At 43.8% G+C, this 22,801-nt stretch overlaps 1 protein-coding gene across 2 annotated transcripts; it reads left to right on the top strand.

Annotated features, from left to right (window-relative positions):
* The first annotated feature begins 7,267 nt into the window (after window positions 1–7,267).
* LOC118394955 (vang-like protein 2) lies at window positions 7,268–22,706 on the top strand. 2 transcript variants are annotated; one of them, XM_052464138.1, is made up of 8 exons: window positions 7,268–7,803; window positions 17,549–17,889; window positions 18,146–18,269; window positions 18,527–19,134; window positions 19,233–19,366; window positions 19,541–19,676; window positions 19,959–20,205; window positions 20,703–22,706. In XM_052464138.1, exons 2-8 carry the CDS (start codon window positions 17,819–17,821, stop codon window positions 20,961–20,963), a joined length of 1,581 nt encoding a protein of 526 aa, XP_052320098.1. In that variant the 5' UTR covers window positions 7,268–7,803; window positions 17,549–17,818; the 3' UTR covers window positions 20,964–22,706. The 2 variants fall into 2 exon arrangements, with proteins under 2 accessions (XP_052320098.1, XP_035644566.1); XM_035788673.2 differs by having other exon boundaries at window positions 17,480–17,889.
* The last annotated feature ends 95 nt before the right edge of the window (window positions 22,707–22,801 follow it).

Here is a 22,801-nt window from a genome sequence, read left to right as displayed (position 1 = left end):
ACAGTTCCCGCTCAGCCCAGTCAAAACTGTTCGCTGCTCTGGCCCCCAATGGTGGAACAAACTCCCTCACGACGCCAGGACAGCGGAGTCAATCACCACCTTCCGGAGACACCTGAAACCCCACCTCTTCAAGGAATACCTAGGATAGGGTAAGTAAGGGTAAGTAATCCTTCTCACCCCCCCCAACAAGATTTAGATGCAAGTGGCTGTTCCACTGGTTGTCATAAGGTGTATGCACCAATTTGTAAGTCGCTCTGGATAAGAGCGTCTGCTAAATGACTTAAATGTAATGTAAATGTTCCCTGACATACGTAGGATGATGGGGGTGGTATTGTGGGTGACCCAGCCAATAAAGTGCCCATCCAGCGCTCTAACGTCCATGGGAATGGAGAGGGGCTGAGTGGGGATATCCAGCTCGGAAGCCAGGGTAGCGTCCATAAATCTCTCATCAGCCCCAGAGTCGATGAGTATCCGAAGAGATTTTGACTGGTTCCCCCGCAGCAACATGGTATTGTCATGACGTTGGCCTGGGGGTAGGTTTATGACGGTCATAAATACCTCTTCCCCCCCTTTTTCCTCTCTCTAACCTACCGAGGTTACATTTTAAAAACCCTTGGTTAACATAGAGATTCTGGGAACATCAGAATGTGGGGGTAAATTAACTATATTCTGGTAATCCAAACAATTGAACATATGCGGTGGTACTTAATGAAAATGATGTCAGTTCAGTTGTCATCTGAGACATTCTCATTAATGATAAGATGACAAACTCTACAGTGGAAAGTCTACACATCAGAGTTATCTGATTCACATGGAATTGTTGTTAAATTTAAATGTTTGAATATGAAATTATTTGTGATGGGATAAAATGTGATTTTAGCCTCTAAAAATATGAGATGTGGGTTTTCATAAGTTAGTGCTGCTCACTCAGTGGCCTGCCTCTGTGAAGGGACATGGGCTATAAAACTTTTCAAACACGCCCTCTTCTCCCTTCCTATATAAAGCCTTGACGACAATAGAACTTCCTGTTCCGAGGATATGAGGGCGACGGTCCTATGTCAGAATGGTTCAGAATGAAGCCAACATCAGCATGAGCTTTGGTTGAGAATGGTATGAACTTTGAACTCTTATTCACTACAGAAGTGATACCTCCTAGCTGTTGAGTTAGCGAACACAGCTGCAAACGCAGGTTCGGAAGGAACAGACAGAGTATCCCGTCTATCACACAACGACCTTCCTACAATGTATACAATTGACAACCAGAAACATTCTTCAAAGGACAGAGGACTCGGTTTGGCAACACAACCATCTACCACCAACCTACTGAAGCGCAGAGTAAATATTTATTGCATTTTCCTTTTCCACATGGGCGGTAATTTAGAATGCATAAGACACTATATTTACGATAGCACAGCTTCACCTTTGTTCCAGTCTCCCGCTCTTTACTCAACCCAGCTGTCATATCTGTTCTGCCCACTAGGGACGTTTTCCTTTATGACGTCATTTGTAATCAAGTTATGATTTAATTATGTGTATGTGAATTCTGTGTGACTAGTTAGGTATTTAGTAAATAAATAATTAAACCCAATTTTGTATTGCTGATTCAACTTGTTAGCCAGGGTTCTTGCAGATAACCAAGAATTTGCAACTTTCAGATTATGAGACTGAAGTAAAATGACAATTGATATTGACTGCTGTTGATGTAAAATATGACTAGATCTTTAAGTTTATTCGGAAGATAACAGCTCTATAAATATTATTTTGTGGTGCCCGACTCTAGTTAATTACATTTACATGATTAGCTCAATCAGGTGATATTAATTACAGAGAAATTATTTTATAGAATAGCATGTTTTAGCAATTAATCCAGCATAGCCAAAGACACGACAGTATGAAAATAAATACAAGTAAGGGGAGAGGAAAAGTTCTCTGTATGGCCCAAAAGAGTACTCGCTCCTACTGGTGGGCCTGGTCTTTTAGTGGACAGGTGGAGACTAAATGACCAGTAGTCTCGCAATACAGGCAGCTCTTAGTGTGAGGCCTGTATAGCCGTACAACTGGAGACAGCCTAGCTCTGCCTAGTTGCATGGGCTCGGGAAGAGGTGAATTGTCAGTCTTTGGAGGCTCTCGTGGGAACTCGGGTAGCCTCAGGTTCTCTCTGCAACAGAGCCGTCGGGGACTTCCGGGATACCTCAGAGGCGAAGTGGAATCGACTAATAGCCTGATTCAATGCAATTCTGAATAAATGTATCTGGTCTATGGTCTATGGATAGACCCACTCCGCTTCTATCTTGTTAGGCTATGTCTACAGCCAAAGACCATCACAAATATTCTAAATTGCAGAGCATTTAATAAAACATCCAAACATGCTTTTAACCATAAGACATCTCCACAATGTATAGCTTAAGGATTGCATGGTGAGTGATTGTGTCTGTTACACCGGTAAATTTGTGGTAAACTTGAAACTCTTGGGAAAAAACTTAGTCAAATCATGACATCAGTGATTTTCAGGTCAGAAAGTCAGTGAAAGATGCCAAAGTTTCTGAATTGGAATGCCGAGTTGGATTATAGTTCAAAACTATTTTTCCCAGTCTGAGCTCTTTTTTTCCCCGAGTTCCCAGAGATTGGCAATAAAAAAATTATGCAAAAGCATATACATGTAGACATTATGTAAACGTTTGTAAGGCCTTCATGGTGAGATACTTAATAGTAAACTAAACAGACACTTAAACTTACACGTAAGTGTCGCGTGTACACGACGTCAAAGCATGATGTACACGTAGATGTCATGTAAATCAAATAAAATGTTATTGGTCACATACACATGGTTAACAGATGTTATTGCGAGTGTAGCGAAATGCTTGTGCTTCTAGTTCCGACAGTGCAGCAATATCTAACATTGTAATCTATCAATTCCACAACAACTGCCTAATACACACAAATCTAAGTAAATGAATGGAATAAGAATATATACATATGAATATATGGAGGGGCAATAACAGAGCGGCATAGGCAAGATGCAATAGATGGTATAAAATACAATATATACATATGAGATTACAAATGCAAGATATGTAAACATTGTTAAAGTGGCATTATTAAAGTGACTAGTGATCCATTTATTAAAGTGGCCAATGATTTCAAGTCTGTATGTAGGCAGCAGCCTCTCTGTGTTAGTGATGGCTGTTAAACAGTCTGATGGCCATGAGATAGAAGCTGTTTTTCTGTCTCTCAGTCCAAGCTTTGATGCACCTGTACTGACGTTGCCTTCTGGATGGTAGCGGGGTGAACAGGCAGTGGCTCGGGTGGTTGTTGTCTTTGAAGACCTTTTTGGTCTTCCTGTGACATCGGGGGCTGTAGGTGTCCTGGAGGGCAGGTAGTTTTCCCCTGGTGATGCATTGTGCAGACCTCACCATCTTCTGGAGAGCCTTGCGGTTGTGGGCGGTGCAGTACCAGGCAGTTAAACAGACCGACAGGATGCTCTCAATTGTGCATCTGTAAAAGTTTGTGAGGATTTTAGGTGACAAGCCAAATTTCTTCAACCTCCAGTGGTTGAAGAGGCGCTGTTGCGCCTTCTTCACCACACTGTCTGTGTGGGTGGACCATTTCAGTTTGACCGTGATGTGTACACCGAGGAACATAAAACTTTCCACATTCTCCACTGCTGTCTCGTCGATGTGGATAGTGGGGTGCTCCCTCTGCTGTTACCTGAAATCCACGATCATCTCTTTTGTTGACGTTGAGTGAGAGGTTGTTTTCCTGACACCACACTCCGAGTACCCTCACCTCCTCTCTGTAGGCTGTCTCGTCATTGATGGTAATCAAGCCTACTACTGTTGTATCGTCTGCAAACTTGATGATTGAGTTGGAGTCGTGCATGACCACACAGTCATGGGTGAACAGGGAGTACAGGAGGGGGCTGATCACGCAGCCTTGTGGAGCCCCAGTGTTGAGGATCAGCGAAGTGGAGATGTTGTTTCCCACCTTCACCACCAGGGGCGGCCCGTCTGGAGGTCCAGGACCCAATTGCACAGAGCGGGGTTGAGACCCAGGGCCTCAAGCTTAATGATGAGCTTGGGCGGTACTATGGTGTTAAATGCTGAGCTATAGTCAATGAACAACATTGTTGCATAGGTATTCCTCTTGTCCAGATGGGATAGGTCAGTGTGCAGTGTGATGGTGATTGCATCATCTGTGGACCTATTTGGACAGTAAGCAAATTGAAGTGGGTCTAGGGTAACAGGTAACGTGGAGGTGATATGATCCTTGACTAGCCTCTCAAAGCACTTCATGATGACAGAAGTTAGTGCTACGGGGCGATAGTCATTTAGTTCAGTTACCTTTGTTTTCTTGGGTACAGGAACAATAGTGGCTATCTTGAAGCATGTGGGGACAGCAAACTGGGATAGGGAGAGATTGAATATGTCCGTAAACACACCAACCAGCTGGTCTGTGCATGCTTTGAGGACGCGGCTAGGGATGCCGTCTGGGCCGGCAGTCTTGTGAGGGTTAACACGTTTGAATGTCTTACTCACGTCGGCCACAGAGATGGAGAGCCCACAGTCCTTGGTAGCGGGCCTCGTTGGTGGCACTGTATTATCCTCAAAGCAGGCAAAGAAGGTGATTCATTTGTCTGGAAGCAAGAGGTCGGTGTCCGTAAAGTGTCTGGTTTTCCTTTTGTAGTCCATGATTATCTGTAGACCCCGCCACATATGTCTCGTGTCTAAGCCGTTGAATTGCGACCACTTTGTCTCTATACTGACATTTCGCTTGTTTGATTCCCTTGAGGAGGGAATAACTACACTGTTTGTATTCAGCCATATTCCCAGTCAACTTTTCATGCGGTGGTTCGCGCTTTCAGTTTTGTGCGAATTCCGCTATCTATCTATGGTTTCTGGTTAGGGTAGGATTTAATAGTCACAGTAGGTACAACATCTCCTATGCACTTCCTTATAAACTCACTTACGAATCAGCATATACGTCAATATTATTCTCTGAGGCTACCCGGAATCTGTCCCAGTCCTCGTGATCAAAACAATCTTGAAGTGTGGATTCCGATTGGTCAGACCAGTGTTGAATAGTCCTTAGCACGGGTACATCCTGTTTGAGTTTCTGCCTATAGGAAGGGAGGAGCAAAATGGAGTTGTGGTCAGATTTGCCAAAAGGAGGGCTGTCACGAGTCCGACCGAGGGTGATCCCTTCCCGGTCGGGTGGCGGTCGTCGTCACCGGCCTATTAGCTGCCACTGATTGTCTTTCCTCTCCCTCCTTGTATGTTTATTGTTAGCACCTGTTCGTGAATGATTAGTTGGGCTTTATTAGACAGCCTGTTTCTTTGTGCGGGATTAATTATTGTGACCTTTGGTTCTGTAGTAGAGGAACGTGTTTGTTCCTGGTCGTGTATTTCGGTTGTACTATTTTCGTCCCCTGTGTTTGGGGCAGTTTGATTGTGAGCACCCTGGGTTGCATTTGTGCATTAAAGAGCACAGCATTGCACTCTCTGTTTCCTGCGTCTGACTCCACACCCACGACACCCGTAGCGTTACAAGGGCGGGAGAGGGCCTTATATGCATCGCAGAAGTTGGAGTAACGATTATCCAGTGTTTTTCCAGGGCGAGTGCGGCAGTCAATGTGCTGATAGAATTTAGGTAGCCTGGTTCTCAAATTTGCTTTGTTAAAATCCCCAGCTACAATAAATGCAGCCTCAGGATATATGGTTTCCAGTTTGCATAAAATCCAGTGAAGTTCTTTGAGGGCCATTGTGGTATCGGTTTGAGGAGGGATATATGTCTGTGACAATAACCGAGGAGAATTCGCTTGGGAGATAATACAGTCGGCATTTGATTGTGAGGAATTCTAGGTCAGGTGAACAAAAGGACTTGACTTCTTGTATGTTTTTACAATTACACCATGAGTCTTTAATCAGGAAACATACTCCCCAGGCCCTCTTGTTCCCAGAGAGATGTTTATTCCTGCCTGTGCGACGCACAAAGATTCCAAGTGGCTGTACCGACTCCACAGCATATCCAGAGAGAGACACATTTCCGTGAAGCAGAATATGTTACAATCCCTGATGTCTCTCTGGAAAGCAACCCTTGCCCGTATTTGGTCTATCTTATTATCTAGAGACTGGGCATTAGCGAGTAATATACTCGGAAGTGGTGGATGGTGTGCGCGCCTCCGAAGTCTGACCAGAAGATCGCTCCATCTACCTGTAAACGTTTTTAAGGCATTCGTGGTGAGATCTTTCATTAAAAAACTACAAGCAAACTGACACTGTGTACGTGTCGGCAGTTTGCCATCTTAGAAAAAAGTTGTCTCCATTGACAGTCCATGTTTATTCATGACGGTATCTATTGGCGTTAGGTGACTTGGTGAGAGGTATCTGTAGCTTCAGTGGCTGAATTCTGGCCTGAATCACTCCCCATAGGTGCGCCTGCATTGAGAGCACTTGTTGAGAGAGTGCTGCAGCAGAGGCAGCTGAGTCATGGAGACAGAGCAGCACACGAGCATGTCTTGACAACTTTTTACAAGTTGTAGGTAAGCTATTTAGATTGGTCATTATGTAGACACCCTTTTTCCACAAAACATATTAACACACTAGAACTGACATAATGGTAACAAAGCAATGGAAAGCGACTTTAGGTGCAATAGGGCTCTTCAGATAAATTCGCTCAGAGGTGGTTTAAAGTAAACTGCATTCTAATGTTGACTTTTCTTATCAATAATATTAAGCGAAGGATTAAGCGCAGGCTGCCTGGATACAGCCCTTAGCCGTGGTATATTGGCCATATACCACACCCCCTGAGGTTACAATTATAATCTGGGAGGTTTGAGCCCTGGATGCTGATTGGTTGAAAGCCATGGTATATCAGGCATATACCACGGGAATGACAAAAACTAACTTTTTACAATTCTAATTACATTGGTAACCAGTTTATAATAACAATAAGGCACCTCAGGTGTTAAGGGCTATGAACAGCCCTTAGCTGTGGTATATTGGCCTTATACCACACCTCCTCGGGCCTTATTGCTTAATCATAGCAGGCAAAACAAGTTACATCGACTTCCATTGATGGGAAATTATCTGGAGAGTTTAATAAGGGCGATTTGTCTTTTCTCTTGTGACAAATTCTTAAACTCGCGATAATTATTATTTTGTTGGAAAACATTTTAAAATGACATCGATATTACTTCTTAATTCGCTGAATAACGTTATGGAAAAGGGGTTTAAATGTGGCAACTCATCTCTTGCTGCGATGTTTTGGGGAGAGTTTCCAGGCATTCTGGGCGGGTTTTCAGAAGACATTTTAGTAAAATTGTAGCTTGACCTGGCAACCCTGTCTACCAGTCAGTCGCCGGGGAAAAGAGGAAAGTGAAAATACCTGAATGTATATTTGGGCATAATACGCTGTTTCTTTGGGCGGGGGGTCGAAAGCGTCTTTTTCTGTGTGGATATATATAGTGAACATGTTTGGAAATAATTCACCATTGAAGTAAAGGGGGAATACAATATATATTGCTAGGGTGAGGTTTCATGGTTCCGAAACAAAAGTCGGGAAGAGACTATATTCGCACTCGGTTTTAATTCCAGACCGAAACTGCAGGGAAGTTTAGAGAGGACCCCTGGCGTGATCGGGCCTATTGTTATTTTCACCCAGGCCACGTAGCTACGTGGTTCGAAGAGTTGAATCCTGAGTCCCAACAATTTGGGAGAAATTAGCCAACCCTCATCCCGACGACATGGGAACGAGACGCTGAGAGGACACGTGTGGCTTCAAGCTCTATGAGAAATTTCGCCGAAGGTTGGTGTTCAATTCAATGTGCATGATCCATTCGTCCAGGGCTTCCCCTTTCGAAAATAAATGAGGGAAAAGATTCGCAGACGGAAAACGGATCATCCATTTGTGCTCGAGAGTGACCGGAGAGTCTCGCCCTATTGTTTGCTAACCCTCATATAATGGAGGATACATTTATGCTTAGGTCGGATAAAATGGGCATTTATATATATCGTAGTTGAATCTTCGATACACGTGTTTTGTGTTTGCTAGGTTATTGTTCATTTAGTAACAGGTTATTGTTTCATTCAGGCTTTTGTGGATACATTTAATTTAAATCCCTGTTCCAAACCGACCGGTAATGAAATGAGGCATGCTATTTGTTACGAATATAGTTAGCTACAGTGGATCTGATTCAGCTGGTGGCTAAATGACGTGTTTGTAACCTTGTTGCACTTGCAACACTGTAACAACGTAGCAAGATATTAACAAGGACTGCAGATATGCATGTTACACATTTGTAATCTAGTCTAGAGACTAAAGTGAAACAGAATGTCTACAGTAGGCTACTACAGTAGCACCAATTATGGCGAATGTTAAGCTTTCACTTCGTAAACTACACAATTACTGAGTTTTGAATGTTTTTAGGTTAAACTTTAAGTTATGCCTCTGAAATGAAAATGGTCCTAAACGACCAACTTTGCCACAGCAATATGCCTACAATATTAATCTTTATTTGCTTATTTTATGCCTATTTTTCTCATGTAATTAGCTTTTGCCAGGGCTAATGTAGAGTTACCAGTGCAAATGCTATTGTCCCAGCTGCCTGTGGCTCTCAAAAGAAACAGGCCCATTAGATTAGAGGAATAGTTGTATTTATTAGATTTTTTATTTAACTAGGCAAGTCAGTTAACAACCAATTATTATTTACAATGATGGCCTACCAAAAGGCAAAAGGCCTCCTGCGGGGATGAGGGCTGAGATTAAAAATAAATTAAATAAAAATATAGGACAAAATGCACATCACGACCAAACACAACACTACATGAAGAGAGACCTAAGATGACAACATAGCGTGGCATCAACACATGACAACACAGCATGGTAGCAGCACAAAACAGGGTACAAACATTGTTGGGCACATCACGACAAAAGAGACAAGTGGTTATTGAGGCAAGACTTTGGACAGTGGTAACCTCAAATCCATGCTTGGATATGGTCACAGAGAAATTTATTGGCAAGTGAACGGTAAACTGTCTTGCCCTTCTGGTAACAATGTTGTAACAAGCCTGCGTTGTCCAGTCCATAGACTGTATGTTGATTGGGCCACACCCCATCTTTTACATTGTACACACACCTGCTCCACTTCATAGGAGCACTGGGCACAAAGGTTGAGAGTGCAGTTGTTTGTTTTTTGCTGGATTTTCTGTTGCCACTGCAGTTAGCAGTAGGTGGGTGGGGGTGGTGTGTGTGGCCCCCTCATACTCACTAACTCTCTACCACTGTACTGGGCTGTGCATGTTTATTTTCACAGTTGCAGTCTTTTGGCTTCATATTACTCATACATGAAGTTACATACCGCGTTGCCACAATCAGTTGTTTGGACTTTTCCACTCCCTCAAACAGCTGGTGAAAGTTTGGATTTCATGAAATGTAGAAAATGTTGATTTGTCCAATGGCTTTAAATGGTATTTCTGTGTGGGCATGTAGTTAGAGGTGTATCACCTCATCTGTTTATATTTACCAAGCTCCATTAACCCATTAACTTTTGGAAGAGAGGAAGGAGATGTTGTCATTATATTAGGCTAGTAATTGTAGAGCCATGTGAAGAGAGAGCTGTGTATTCAGAAAAGGTAAAGGCATCTGTGATGCTCACTGTGGGGCAACGAGGCGTGCATGATAGTTTATGCACTGTCAGGCAAGCCCTGCCTTTGGCATTGGCTTATCTGACTGGGTCATTATCTCAAATCCCTGACAACAGGGCCTGATTAGACTTCTAAAAGTGACTGAGGTTGATTTGGATATATCATTTGACTTTCATTTGAGGTAGCTACTCAAGGGGTCCGAGTGGGTAATGGGCTTGCTAGTGTATGAATTTTCTACAATCACTGGCAGATGAATCTGATAGATGCCAGCATACTTGGCAGATGTTTGCATATTTTCCCCATCTACACTATATGGATTAGATTTGCCAGAAGATACTGGCCCTACCGTTACGCTTGTTTACAGTGAGCTACACTGGGGTTGGTTACCACCCATTCATGGTTACCACCCATTTACTATGGCGCCATCTATGTTTGTTTAGATTACTATGGTGGTATGGCTAGGTCTTCTATACAGCCGTGGCGAAAAGTTTTGAGAATGACAAAAATATTAATTTTCTCAAAGTCTGCTTCCTCAGTTTGTATGATGGCAATTTGCATATATTCCATCATGTTATGAAGAGTGATCAGATGAATTGCATTTAATTGCAAAGTCCCTCTTTGCCATGCAAATGAACTGAATCCCCCAAAAACATTTCCACTGCATTTCAGCCCTGCCACAAAAGGACCAGCTGACATCATGTCAGTGATTCTCTCATGAACACAGGTGTGAGTGTTGACGAGGACAAGGCTGGAGATCACTCTGTCATGCTGATTGAGTTCGAATAACAGACTGGAAGCTTCAAAAGGAGAGTGGTGCTTGGAATCATTGTTCTTCCTCTGCCAACCATGGTTACCTGCAAGGAATCACATGCCGTCATCATTGCTTTGCACAAAAAGGGCTTCACAGGCAAGGGTATTGCTGCCAGTAAGATTGCACCTAAATCAATCATTTATCGGATCATCAAGAACTTCAAGGAGAGTGGTTCAATTGTTGTGAAAGAGACTTCAGGGCGCCCAAGAAAGTCCTCCAGAAAGCGCCAGGACCATCTCCTAAATTTGATTCAGCTGCGGGATCGGGGCACCACCAGTACAGAGCTTGCTCAGGAATGGCAGCAGGCAGGTGTGAGTGCTTCTGCATGCACAGTGAGGCGAAGCCTTTTGGAGGATGGCCTGGTGTCAAGAAGGGCAGCAAAGAAGCCACTTCTCTACAGGAAAAACATCAGGGACAGACTGATATTCTGCAAAAGGTACAAGGATTGGACTGCTGAGGACTGGGGTAAAGTCATTTTCTCTGATGAATCCCCTTTCTGATTGTTTGGGGCATCTGGAAAAAAACTTGTCCGGAGAAGACAAGGTGAGCGCTACCATCAGTCCTGTGTCATGCCAACAGTAAAGCATCCTGAGACCATTCATGTGTGGGGTTGCTTCTCAGCCAAGGGACTTCAACTTCTCCCAACCATCCAGGAACAGTTTGGTGATGAACAATGTCTTTTCCAGCATGATGGAGCACCTTGGCAAAAGTGATAACTAAGTGGCTCGGGGAACAAAATATCGATATTTTGGGTCCATGGCCGGGAAACTCCCCAGACCGTAATCCCGTTGAGAACTTGTGGTCAAACAAAACCCCACAAATTCTGACAAACTCCATGCATTGATTATGCAAGAATGGGCTGCCATCAGTCAGGATGTGCAAATATTGACATCAACTTCATGTAATTGTCAATAAAAGCCTTTGACACTTCTGAAATGCTTGTAATTATACTTCGATATTCCATAGTAACATCTGACAAAAATATCTAAAGACACTGAAGCAGCAAACTTTTGTGGAAATTAATTTGGCCACAACTGTACACACTAGAGGTCAAACGATTAATCGGAATGGCCGATTTAATTAGGGCCCGATTTCAAGTTTTCATAACAATTGGAAATCGGTATTTTTGGACACTGATTTGGCCCCAATTTTTTTTTTACACCTTTATTTAATCTTTATTTAACTAGGCAAGTCAGTTAAGGACACATTCTTATTTTCAATGACGGCCTAGGAACTGCCTCGTTCGGGGGCAGAACGACAGATTTTCACCTTGTCAGCTCAGGGGATTCAATCTTGCAACCTTACAGTTAACTTGTCCAACTTGTCATTTCACTGAAAGAATAAACGTCTTGTTTTCGAGATTATAGTTTCTGGATTTGACCATATTAATGACCGAAGGCTCGTATTTCTGTGTGTTATTATGTTATAACTAAGTCTATGATTTGATAGAGCAGTCTGATTGAGCGGTGGTAGGCAGCAGCAGGCTCGTAAGCATTAATTCAAACAGCACTTTCGTGCCTTTTGCCAGCAGTTCTTCGTTGTGCGTCAAGCATTGCGCTGTTTATGACTTCAAGTCTATCAAGTGAGGAGAGGGACGGGAGCTATACTGTTACACTGGCAATACTAAAGGGCCTATAAGAACATCCAATAGTCAAAGGTTAATGAAATACAAATGGTATAGAGAGAAATAGTCCTATAATTCCTATAATAACTACAACCTAAAACTTCTTACCTGGGAATATTGAAGACTCATGTTAAAAGGAACCACCAGCTTTCATATGTTCTCATGTTCTGAGCAAGGAACATAAACGTTAGCTTTCTTACATGGCACATATTGCACTTTTACTTTCTTCTCCAACACTTTGTTTTTGCATTATTTAAACCAAATTGAACATGTTTCATTATTTATTTGAGGCTAAATTGATTTTATTGATGTATTATATTAAGTTAAAATAAGTGTTCATTCAGTATTGCTGTAATTGCCATTAGTACAAATACATTTAAAAAATCGGCGTTGAAAAATCATAATCGGTCGACCTCTAGTACACACACTACCGTTCAAAAGTTTGGGTCACTTAGAAATGTCCATGAAACCATACATGAAATGAGTTGCAAAATGAATAGGAAATATAGTCAAGACGTTGACAAAGTTATAAATAATGATTTTTAATTTAAATAATAATTGTGTCCTTCAAACTTTGCTTTTGTCAAAGAATCGTCCATTTGCAGCAATTACAGTCTTGCAGACCTTTGGCATTCTAGTCATTCCATGCTTCCTGAAGAACCTCTCACAATTTGGATGGATTGATGGGCACTTCTTACTTACCATACGGTCAAGTTGCACCCACAACAGCTCAATAGGGTTGAGATCCGGTGACTGTGCTGGCCACTCCATTATAGACAGAATACCAGCTGACTGCTTCTTCCCTAAATAGTTCTTGCATAGTTTGTAGCTGTGCTTTGGGTCATTGTCCTGTTGTAGGAGGAAATTGACTCCAATTATGTGCCATCCACGGGGTACAGCAGGGCTTGCAAAAGGGAGTGATAGCCTTCCTTCTTCAAGATCCCTTGTACCCTGTACAAATCTCCCACTTTACCACTACCAAAGCACCCCCAGACCATCACATTGCCTCCACCATGCTTGACAGATGGCGTCGAGCACTTCTCCAGCATCTTTTCATTTTTTCTGCGTCTCACGAATGTTCTTCTTTTTGATCAGAACACCTCTAACTTAGATTTGTCCATATCACTTTTTTTTCCAGTCTTCCTCTGTCCAATGTTTATGTTATTTTGCCCATCTTAGTCTTTTCTTTTTATTGGCCAGTATGAGATATGGCTTTTTCTTTGCAACTCTGCCTAGAAGGCCAGCATCCCGGAGTAGCCTCTTCATTGTTGACATTGAGACCGGTGTTTTGCGAGTACCATTTAATGAAGCTGCCAGTTGAGAACTCTCAGAACAAGAATAGACTGACGAGCTTCAGAAGAAAGTGCTTTGTTTCTGGCAATTTTGAACCTGTAATCGAACCCACATATGCTGATGCTCCAGAAACTCAACTAGTCTAAAGAAGGCCAGTTGTATTGCTTCTTTAATCAGAACAACAGTTTTCAGCTGTGCTAACATAATTGCAAAAGGGTTTTCTAATTATTAATTAGCCTTTTAAAATGATAAACTTGGATTATCTAACACACTGTGCCATTGGGACACACATTGAAAAATAATAGTGAAAACATCAAAACTCTGAAATAACACGTATGGAATCATGTAGTAACCAAAAAAGTGTTTAACAAATCAACATTTTTCATTTTTGAGATCCTTCAAAGTAGCCACCCTTGGCCTTGATGACAGTTTTGCACACTCTTGGCATTCTCTCAACCAGCTTCATGAGGTAGTCACCTGGAATGCATTTCAATTAACAGGTGTGCCTTGTTTAAAGTTAATTTGTAGAATTTCTTTCCTTCTTAGTGAGTTTTGAGACAATTAGTTATGTTGTGACAAGGTAGGGGTGGTATACAGAAGATAGCCCTATTTGGTAACAGACCAAATCCATATTATGACAAGAACAGCACAAATAAGCAAAGAGAAATGTCAGTCCATCATTACTTTAGAACATGGTCAGTCAATCCAGAAAATGTCAAGAACTTTGAACGTTGTGCAGTCGCAAAAACCATCAAGCACTATGATAACTGGCTCTCATGAGGACCTCCACAAGAAAGGAAGACCCAAAGTTCACTAGTTACCAGGCTAAGAAATTGCAGCCCAAATAAGTGCTACACAGAGTTCAAGTAACAGACACATCTCAACATCAGCTGTTCAGAGGAGACTGCGTAAGTCAGGCCTTCATGGTCGACTCGCTGCAATGAAACCACTACTCAAGGACACCAATAAGAAGAAGTCTTGCTTGGGCCAAGAAACACGAGCAATGGACATTAGACTGGTGGAAATCTGTCCTTTGGTCTGATTAGTCCAAATTTGAGATTTTTGGTTCCAACCACCGTGTCTTTGTGAGATGTAGGTGAACGGATGATATCCGCATGCGTGGTTCCCACCGTGGAACATGGAGGTGTGATGTATGGGCGTGCTTTGCTGATGATTTTATTTAGAATTCAAGGCACACTTAACCAGCATACTTACCACAGCATTCTGCAGCGATGCGCCATCCCATCTGGTTTGCGCTTAGTGGGACTATCATTTGTTTTTCAACAGGACAATGACCCAACACACCTCCAGGCTGTGTAAGTGCTATTTGATCAAGCGGGAGAGCGATGGAGTGCTGCATCAGATAACCTGGCCCCCACAATCACCCGACCTCAACCCAATTGAGATGGTTTGGGATGAGTTGGACCGCGGAGGGAAGGAAAAGCAGCCAACAAGTGCTCAGCATATGTGGGAACTCCTTCAAGATTGTGGAAAAGCATTCCAAGTGCCCACCTCATGAATCTGGTTGAGAGAAAGCCCAGAGGCAATTTTTAAACAAGGGATAATCTACTTGAGAACTATTTTGAATTAAAGTAAAACTTTTGTGTAAGTGAAGCTTTTCGAGGTTTAGTGCGTTTATTTAATCTCAGCTCACCCAGTTCATATTCCTTGGCATACATGGACACCTTTTTAAGCCTTGGATTTCTAATCCTCTGTTATTTGATCTGCTTTTAATAGCGATGGCTATAGGGTTCCCACTGTCACCATATCAATTCGCTATGTTTAACTCCTCGTGACGGTTCTAAACTCTCAGAAGTAGCCACTATTTACTATTTTACATCTGGGATTACTATACATTACTTGTACCCATTGAATAAGAGACTCACTGAAATGGAAAAAAATCCAGGCATTTATATATATAAAATCCAGTCTTACTTTATCAAAGGCCTTTTCAAAATTGCTATAAATATATACTGTACTCGATACCATCTACTGTATCTTGCCTATGCTGCTCTGTACCATCACTCATTCATATATCCTTATGTACATATTCTTTATCCCCTTACACTGTGTATTAGACAGTAGTTTTGGAATTGTTAGTTAGATTACTTGTTGGTTATTACTGCATTGTCGGAACTAGAAGCACAAGCATTTCGCTACACTCGCATTAACATCTGCTAACCATGTGTATGTGACAAATAAAATTTGATTTGATTAAATACCAGGCCTGGCCTCTTTTAGAAGTTTCATGTTGTTCTGTTATTTCTTGTACTTGTCATATATTATCTCCAATGTATCGTCCATGTAGAAAAAAACTCTGATCAGGATGAACATTGCCTGGTAAAACCTTTTTTAATTCTGAGTGCTATGCATTACGCTAGTGTTTAGCATCACAACATTGAAGAGGTCTCCAGTCCCCCCCGATGGACTGGTTCTTTGTATTTGACATCTGGGATCTTGTTTTAATAATCGTGAAATCAGACCTTCCTGCTGGTTATGTCTTTATGATGTCATGATGTGGCTAAGTGAGGACGGCGTGAGTGCGGAATCACCACGGTCGCCGAGTTCATCGATCGGATCACATGACATATAGGGTTGAAATAAGAAAAGGGAACTCTGTCTCTCCAGCAGACCAAACGTCGATGGATCAGGTGTTCATATCGTCAGTATCACAGACAAGCCTGTGAGGGATTTGTTTTTTGGGAGCTCAAGCCCAGAGCATGGGAATACAAACAAGCCACAATGAGCATGTGGGTTCCCTCTGTTTTGCATTATGTATCAGACAATGGTTTTGAAATGCAGGCGGAGTAGACTATACATTTTTTGCCCCTGCTTGCTCCATATGCACCACACCCTCCCAGGGCTGCACAGCATGTGATGGGAGCTGAAGTTCAGCAAATGCTCTAGGGCCCTTAGGTTTCCATTGGAGGGTACAAAGGCTATGAGTTTTTATAGCATAAACAGTGGGGCATTTCCCAAGACGAGGCTCAAGTCAACTTGTGCATGCAAACAGATACACACAGTTGAGAATGGACTGGCAGTTTAATGGAGTTAGTTGTTAAACGTAATGCCCTGCATGCATAGCCATGACTGACTATTGCCTCATACGTGACAAATCAAACTGTCCCATTAACATGGTGAGCCAATACAGTTTCTCAGGGTAGGAGAGGGTGGTGTAAGGACCGTTTCCATGGCAACTGTCAACCTCCAATTCCCTCAATCTGAGCACCCTATTTTCATCATCACCAGCAGCGGAGAGGGCCTGTTACCCGGGGGCCAAGGGAGACCAAGAGGGAATGTGAGATAGGGAAAGAGAGGGCGAGGGCAAACAAGTTTGTGAAAACACAGTAACCCAATATGACTCCATTGTATCAGATCTGTAAGCTTTCCTGGACCTCGGCATCACTGCAGACTTGTTGTCTGTAGAACTACTTGAGGGCCAACCCTGCCTGAGATCTAAATACTTGTATTTAACCCTGAGAGCTAACATGTCTTCAGTTGCGCAGACGGCCAGGGTCAAATACCCACAAACACTTTCAGGCTATGCTTAAACCCTACACCCCAAACCCCCAGTACCCTATTCTGCCACCTCTGGTCTCTTGACCCACCCACCCCTAAGGGAGGGCAGCTCCCACTCAGCCCAGTCAAAGCTCCTCTCTGTCCTGGCACCCCAATGGTGGAACCAGCTTCCCTCTGAACTTATGACACTTTGTCTTTTGTGTGTTTTTATGTATTTTTTTGCTAATATTTTATGCACATGCTGCTATTTCCCTGTTTTGACGCATTGTCAGGTCGCTCCCCTAAAAGAGGTTATTACCTGATTAAATAAAGGTCATAAAAAAATCCCACAGAACAAGCCCCCACCCTCTCCCCACTAGCATTGACTGTGCTGATAGCTACTTTGAGGAAAAATGTACTTACTATGACCGAGACATGTGGTTGTCCCACCTAGCTATTTTAAGATGAATGCACTAACTGTAAGTTGCTCTGAATAAGAGCATCAGCTAAATGACAAAAAAATGAAATGTAAAATGAAATTGGGTTGGATTTAAACACCAGATTCGGGATAGGAGTTTGTTTTTGTCACTAATTCCCTTCTCTTTATTTCAGGGCCTGCCCACTTCAACCCGCCCCCCCCCATCCTACTCATAATCTTATCTTTTCACACCCCCTGTCTAGTCTGTCTCTTCTTCTTCTCCTCTTTCTTCTTCCTACCCTCCTTTTTCTAGTCCATTGTTTCCCTGATTCCATCTGTCTGGTGGGCTCTTCTCCCTGTCCTCTGGCCTCCAAGATAGATTCTCTCAGGAGTAAGGTTGAGCTGCTGAAGCTGCCTCTGGCCCTGTCCACCAAGTCCATCTCTGAGCTCAAGAGCCAGCTGGGCAGAGTCAGGGAACGAGGCACGGGGGCGGTGGGAGAGGGGCCTGTCAACCCTGTCCACTGACCCGAGACATGGACAACGAGTCACAGTACTCGGGCTACTCCTACAAGTCGTCCCACTCTCGCAGTTCCCGCAAGCACAGGTACCAGAGGGTCAGTCAGTTAACAAAAAACGCACAAGCGAGCAAGTACATTTGAAACTGTCGTTCCACAAATGTTTTAGTGAAACACTAGGCTCAAACGCATTTGTAATACGCGCACACATCGATCCATTAGTCGATGGGCACATTGATGAGCAAGCACACACAAAACACATGTAACCCCAGGCTTCGGTTACGCAATGACAGAGGCTTAACACGCTGGACATAACTGTGTGGTTGTCCCGTTTCTTTTATCCAGGGATCGGCGGGACAGACATCGCTCCAAGAGCAGAGACGGCAGCAGCCGTGGGGACAAGTCTGTCACCATCCAGGCCCCCGGGGAGTCGCTATTAGACGCAGAGTCGACCCGGGGCGATGACCGGGTTAGAATCACAACCGTCTCCTCTTCAACCCCTCTACATCTCCGTATTTATTTCTCTCATAATAGGGACATTGGTTTTTCCTGACCTTGTGACTGAACCAGGATCAGGTTATGCGGTCAGAAAACGTCAGGTCCCGTTAATAATCTTCCCTACCCGTCCGAATCACAACATCTCTATCCTTTTATATCGCTATAAAGCCCCCCCTCCAATCTCTCCTCCGCGTTTACCTGATGTCCTGTCTCTGTCCCTGTCTGCAGGATGACAACTGGGGCGAGACCACCACCGTGGTCACAGGCACATCAGAACACAGCGTGTCCAACGAGGACCTGACGCGCGTCTCCAAGGAGCTGGAGGAATCGTCCCCCCTGGAATGCAAGCGCTTCCTGGGGCCCGTGCTGGGCGGCTGCCTGGGTCTGTTCGCTCTGTTCACCCCCCTGGCCTTCCTTGTCCTCCCCCAGCTGCTGTGGCGTGAGGCCCTGGAGCCCTGCGGCACGCCCTGCGAGGGTCTCTACGTCTCCCTGGCCTTCAAGCTCCTGGTGCTCCTCATCTCCTCCTGGGCGCTGTTCCTGCACCCGCCGCGCGCCACCCTGCCCCGCTTCTTTGTCTTCCGCTGCCTGCTCATGGTGCTGGTGTTCCTGTTCGTGGCGTCCTATTGGCTGTTCTACGGAGTGCGCGTGCTGGAGCCCCGGGAGAGGGACTACAGAGGCATTGTGGAGTATGCTGCATCACTGGTGGACGCCCTGCTCTTCATCCAGTACCTGGCCCTGGTGCTACTGGAGGTCAGACACCTGCAGCCTGCCTTCTGCCTCAAGGTGGTGCGCACCACCGACGGGGCTAGTCGCTTCTACAACGTCGGTCACCTCAGGTCAGTGTGTTACGTGTTCGTCTGTGTGTGTGCGCATTGTGCTGTTCACGTAGCCTCATTGCGATGTTGATAGTATTGAAGATGCTTGTGTGTTCCAGTATCCAGAGGGCAGCAGTGTGGGTGCTGGATCAGTACTACAGGGACTTCCCAGTCTACAACCCTGCCCTGCTCAACCTGCCCAAGTCCATCCTCTCCAAGAAGATGTCTGGATTCAAAGTCTACTCACTGGACGGTAAACAGCATTCTACACCCCCCCCTCCCCCCATCTATCTCTCTACCTTACAGTATCTTTCCATTCAGCTGTCCATCAATCCACCCATCTAGTCATTTGTCCACCCACTCATCCATCTATCCTCCCTCCCTCCCTCCTATTAATCCATCCACTGGCTGATGTATTGATCTACAGAGAACAGCACCAATAACTCCACCAGTCAGTCCCGGGCCATGATCGCTGCTGCGGCCCGCAGGAGAGACAACTCCCACAACGAGTACTACTACGAGGAGGCCGAGATGGACCGCAGGTGCCGCAAGCGCAAGGCCAGGTAAGACCGACAACATCCTGTGCCCCTATACATGTCTAATATGCTTTTTAAAGTGATTAGGGAAAGAAGAACCCTGTTAATGTCCCTGTTCTGTTTGTCTCCAGTGAGTCTTGTTGCTATGTACGTTGCTGGGGGATAACCAGTCCCTTTCATAGTGTATTTCAGGCACAGTTATGATGACTGATGCCACTGCCCATTGAGTTCTCCTGTATCATAGTGCTTTTGCTGATGGTAATAATAACACTAACACTGATCATAATGATTTATTGTGGCGTTGTCCAGGTTGGTAGTGGCGGTGGAAGAGGCCTTCACCCACATCAAGCGTCTACAGGATGATGACCCCGCAGTCTCGTCCCACAAACACCCCCGTGAGGTGATGGACCCCCGGGAGGCGGCTCAGGCCATCTTCGCCCCCATGGCGCGGGCCATGCAGAAGTACCTGAGGACCACGCGCCAGCAGCCCTATCACAGCATGGAGAGCATCCTCACACACCTGCAGTTCTGTATCACCCACAACATGACCCCCAAGGTGAGCAGAATTGATCATGTTCTCTTGGAGTCTATAATATATCATGCTAAAATAGAAGAGTTACATTGTGTGACTCTGGGTAAAATATTAGAACAGCTTTTGGGATAAATAGTAGGGCCGGGACGATACCAGTGTTGCAATTAATTATTTTCCTGTGACAATTTAAATCCCGAAACAGTTTAGTTTTAAAAACCTGCTATATGTAAAATATTGTCTGCCACAGCTTGGAAAATACATGTGACTGGATGACAGCATAATTATATTTGTTTTCAAACATTAGGACTGTCCTAAAGAAGTCAAATCCGCTTTCCTTGCCACAATACTCAAGTGCATCACTATACTGGTATCCTCCCAGCCCTAATAAATAGCATGCATTTGATCAGATCTAGAATTCAAAGTCTAACTTGTACACAACTACTCATCTTCTCTGTACCTATTCACATATCTTCCTCATTCAGGTTGATTTTGAAAGGCTGTATTTTATTTTGTCTGTCCAGGCATTCCTGGAGCGTTACGTGAGCCCAGGCCCTACCATGCAGTACCAGCGTGAGAATGGCAGGGGGCGCCAGTGGACTCTAGTGAGCGAGGAGCCGGTAACCTCTGCCCTGCGTCAGGGTCTGGTCTTCTCTCTGCGCCGCCTCGACTTCTCCCTTGTCGTCACGGTGCAGCCCCTCCCCTTCCTGCGTATCAGTGAGGAGTTTATCGACCCCAAGAGCCACAAGTTTGTGATGAGGCTGCAGTCGGAGACCTCTGTGTGAAGGGGGGGGGGGTCAGTGGAGGCCCCTGATCCTACTGGGATACGCAGGGTTCTAGATCATCATGTACTCTCCTATTGAACCATTGTCATGGATGTTAACAGAATGGGATGAAGCTACGATCTTCCAAAGACAGAAAATGGATGCCTTGACCATGTTTTATGACACTGTAAAATTCCCTTACGGTGTTTCTTGTCTGTAGGCCAACTGTCTCCATCAGTTTGCAAAGGAACTACATTCCTGAGCTTGTTGTAACTGAGACTCTGTGTGTTGTAGAGTCTTATTCCATGTATATGTGGCTCTCATTTAATTTTACACTGGCCTTTTTTTACACAAAAGTTATCATGATTTGGTAACATTGAATGAGTAAATCATTCCTGCCTTGGGACAGCATTCTTACAATGTTTCTCAGACTGACTTTCCTGAATAACCTGTTGTTCCATGAAGCTGTTTTGAATGGACTTGCCTTGTCTCTCTCCTGTGTCCACTGTCCTCCACCCATCTCACTCTGACCAGGGACATGTGATTGTATCCTCACTGCAAGTCGTCTGCTGTCATAGCAAATCACCAGATTGTGCCACATTTGTATAACATTAAAACAAGCACAGTAACAGCCTTACCCATGTGTGAACGACGAAATGTTGGCCGGTGATCTCTGTCAAAGAACCACTTCTCTGACCACTAAACCTCTCGGTTCGAACCCAAATGTACTGTAACTGGCAGCTTAATGTTGCTACTTAGACAACAGTTTGGTGCAGTTCATCTTCTGAGCCACAATATGACTGCCAATCATTTCTATTCAAGCAGTTAGAACTCTAGTACCGTACATTTCTGTGAGAACATCCAATGAAAGTTCACAGCTGGTTTGACATAATTGATGATAACATCAATGCTAAAGATTGTCATTCCAGTTAGTTTTTTTAATGCATGCTAGAATTCTGGGTTTAAATACATTTTCTATACGGTTGTTTTTGTTTTCTATACATGTTTTTTTATTAAGTTATAATTCAATTGGAAAAGTGGTGTGTGTATGTGTGTGTACAAAGATTTGAATGTTTCTTTATTGATAAGTAGCTTGTATAGTGTGCTCGATGTTTTTACTCCTGTTCTCCCCGTCTCTGCTTTTCTCACAGACACAAAATTGTGATCGTATGAAGCCCTGTCTTTCATTCTCTGGTCCTGTTAGGAAAAACAATACTGTAAGCCTACTGACGAGAAGATGATTTAAAGACTTATTGGGCTCTTGAGTTTTAATTCAGAGAAAGATGTCGAATTGAAAAGTAATTCCGATGGAGTTTAAACTTCTCTTTCTTACCTAAAACCCTCTTTCTACTCATTGCCTTCGGAGTTCTTTTCTGGCTTTTTGTTTTCCACAGCACCCCATTATTCAACATGACCCTCTAGTGACAACATGCTACCACCCTCGCTAGGAAGTCATTTCTTTCTTGGCCATGTTTGTTGTGTATATGCAGTACCAGTCACAAGTTGTCACATCTACTCAGTTTGTCTTTATTTGTACTATTTTCTACATTGTAGAAAAATAGTGAAGACATCAAAACGATGAAATAACACATGGAATCATGTAACCCCCCCCCAAAAAAGTGTCAATCTATTTTATATTTGAGATTCTTCAAAGTAGCCACCCTTTTTGCCTTGATGACAGCTTTGCACACTCTTGGCATTCTCTCAACCAGCATGTACAACAGGGAAAGTAAATGTAATTTTTATTAAACATCCTGGCTTGTAGAGACTATTGTATTTTTTTTTAGGGCGACTTTGGTCACACTGCAAATCCATAGAGTAACCATGGTAACAGTCTGGTTAGTGAAGCATAAACGAAG

This window comes from Oncorhynchus keta, chromosome 15, assembly GCF_023373465.1.
Source record: "Oncorhynchus keta strain PuntledgeMale-10-30-2019 chromosome 15, Oket_V2, whole genome shotgun sequence".
NCBI classification, from domain to species: Eukaryota; Metazoa; Chordata; class Actinopteri; order Salmoniformes; family Salmonidae; genus Oncorhynchus; species Oncorhynchus keta.
This window is presented reverse-complemented; position numbering and strand designations above follow the sequence as displayed.

Excerpts from the sequence above, each read along its gene's own strand:
- LOC118394955 (XM_052464138.1), top strand. The coding sequence starts at position 17,819 with ATGGACAACGAGTCACAGTACTCGGGCTACTCCTACAAGTCGTCCCAC. Across the intron at positions 19,135-19,232 it reads TACAACGTCGGTCACCTCAG|TATCCAGAGGGCAGCAGTGT; the intron begins GTCAGTGTGTTA and ends TGTGTGTTCCAG. Across the intron at positions 19,367-19,540 it reads CAAAGTCTACTCACTGGACG|AGAACAGCACCAATAACTCC; the intron begins GTAAACAGCATT and ends ATTGATCTACAG.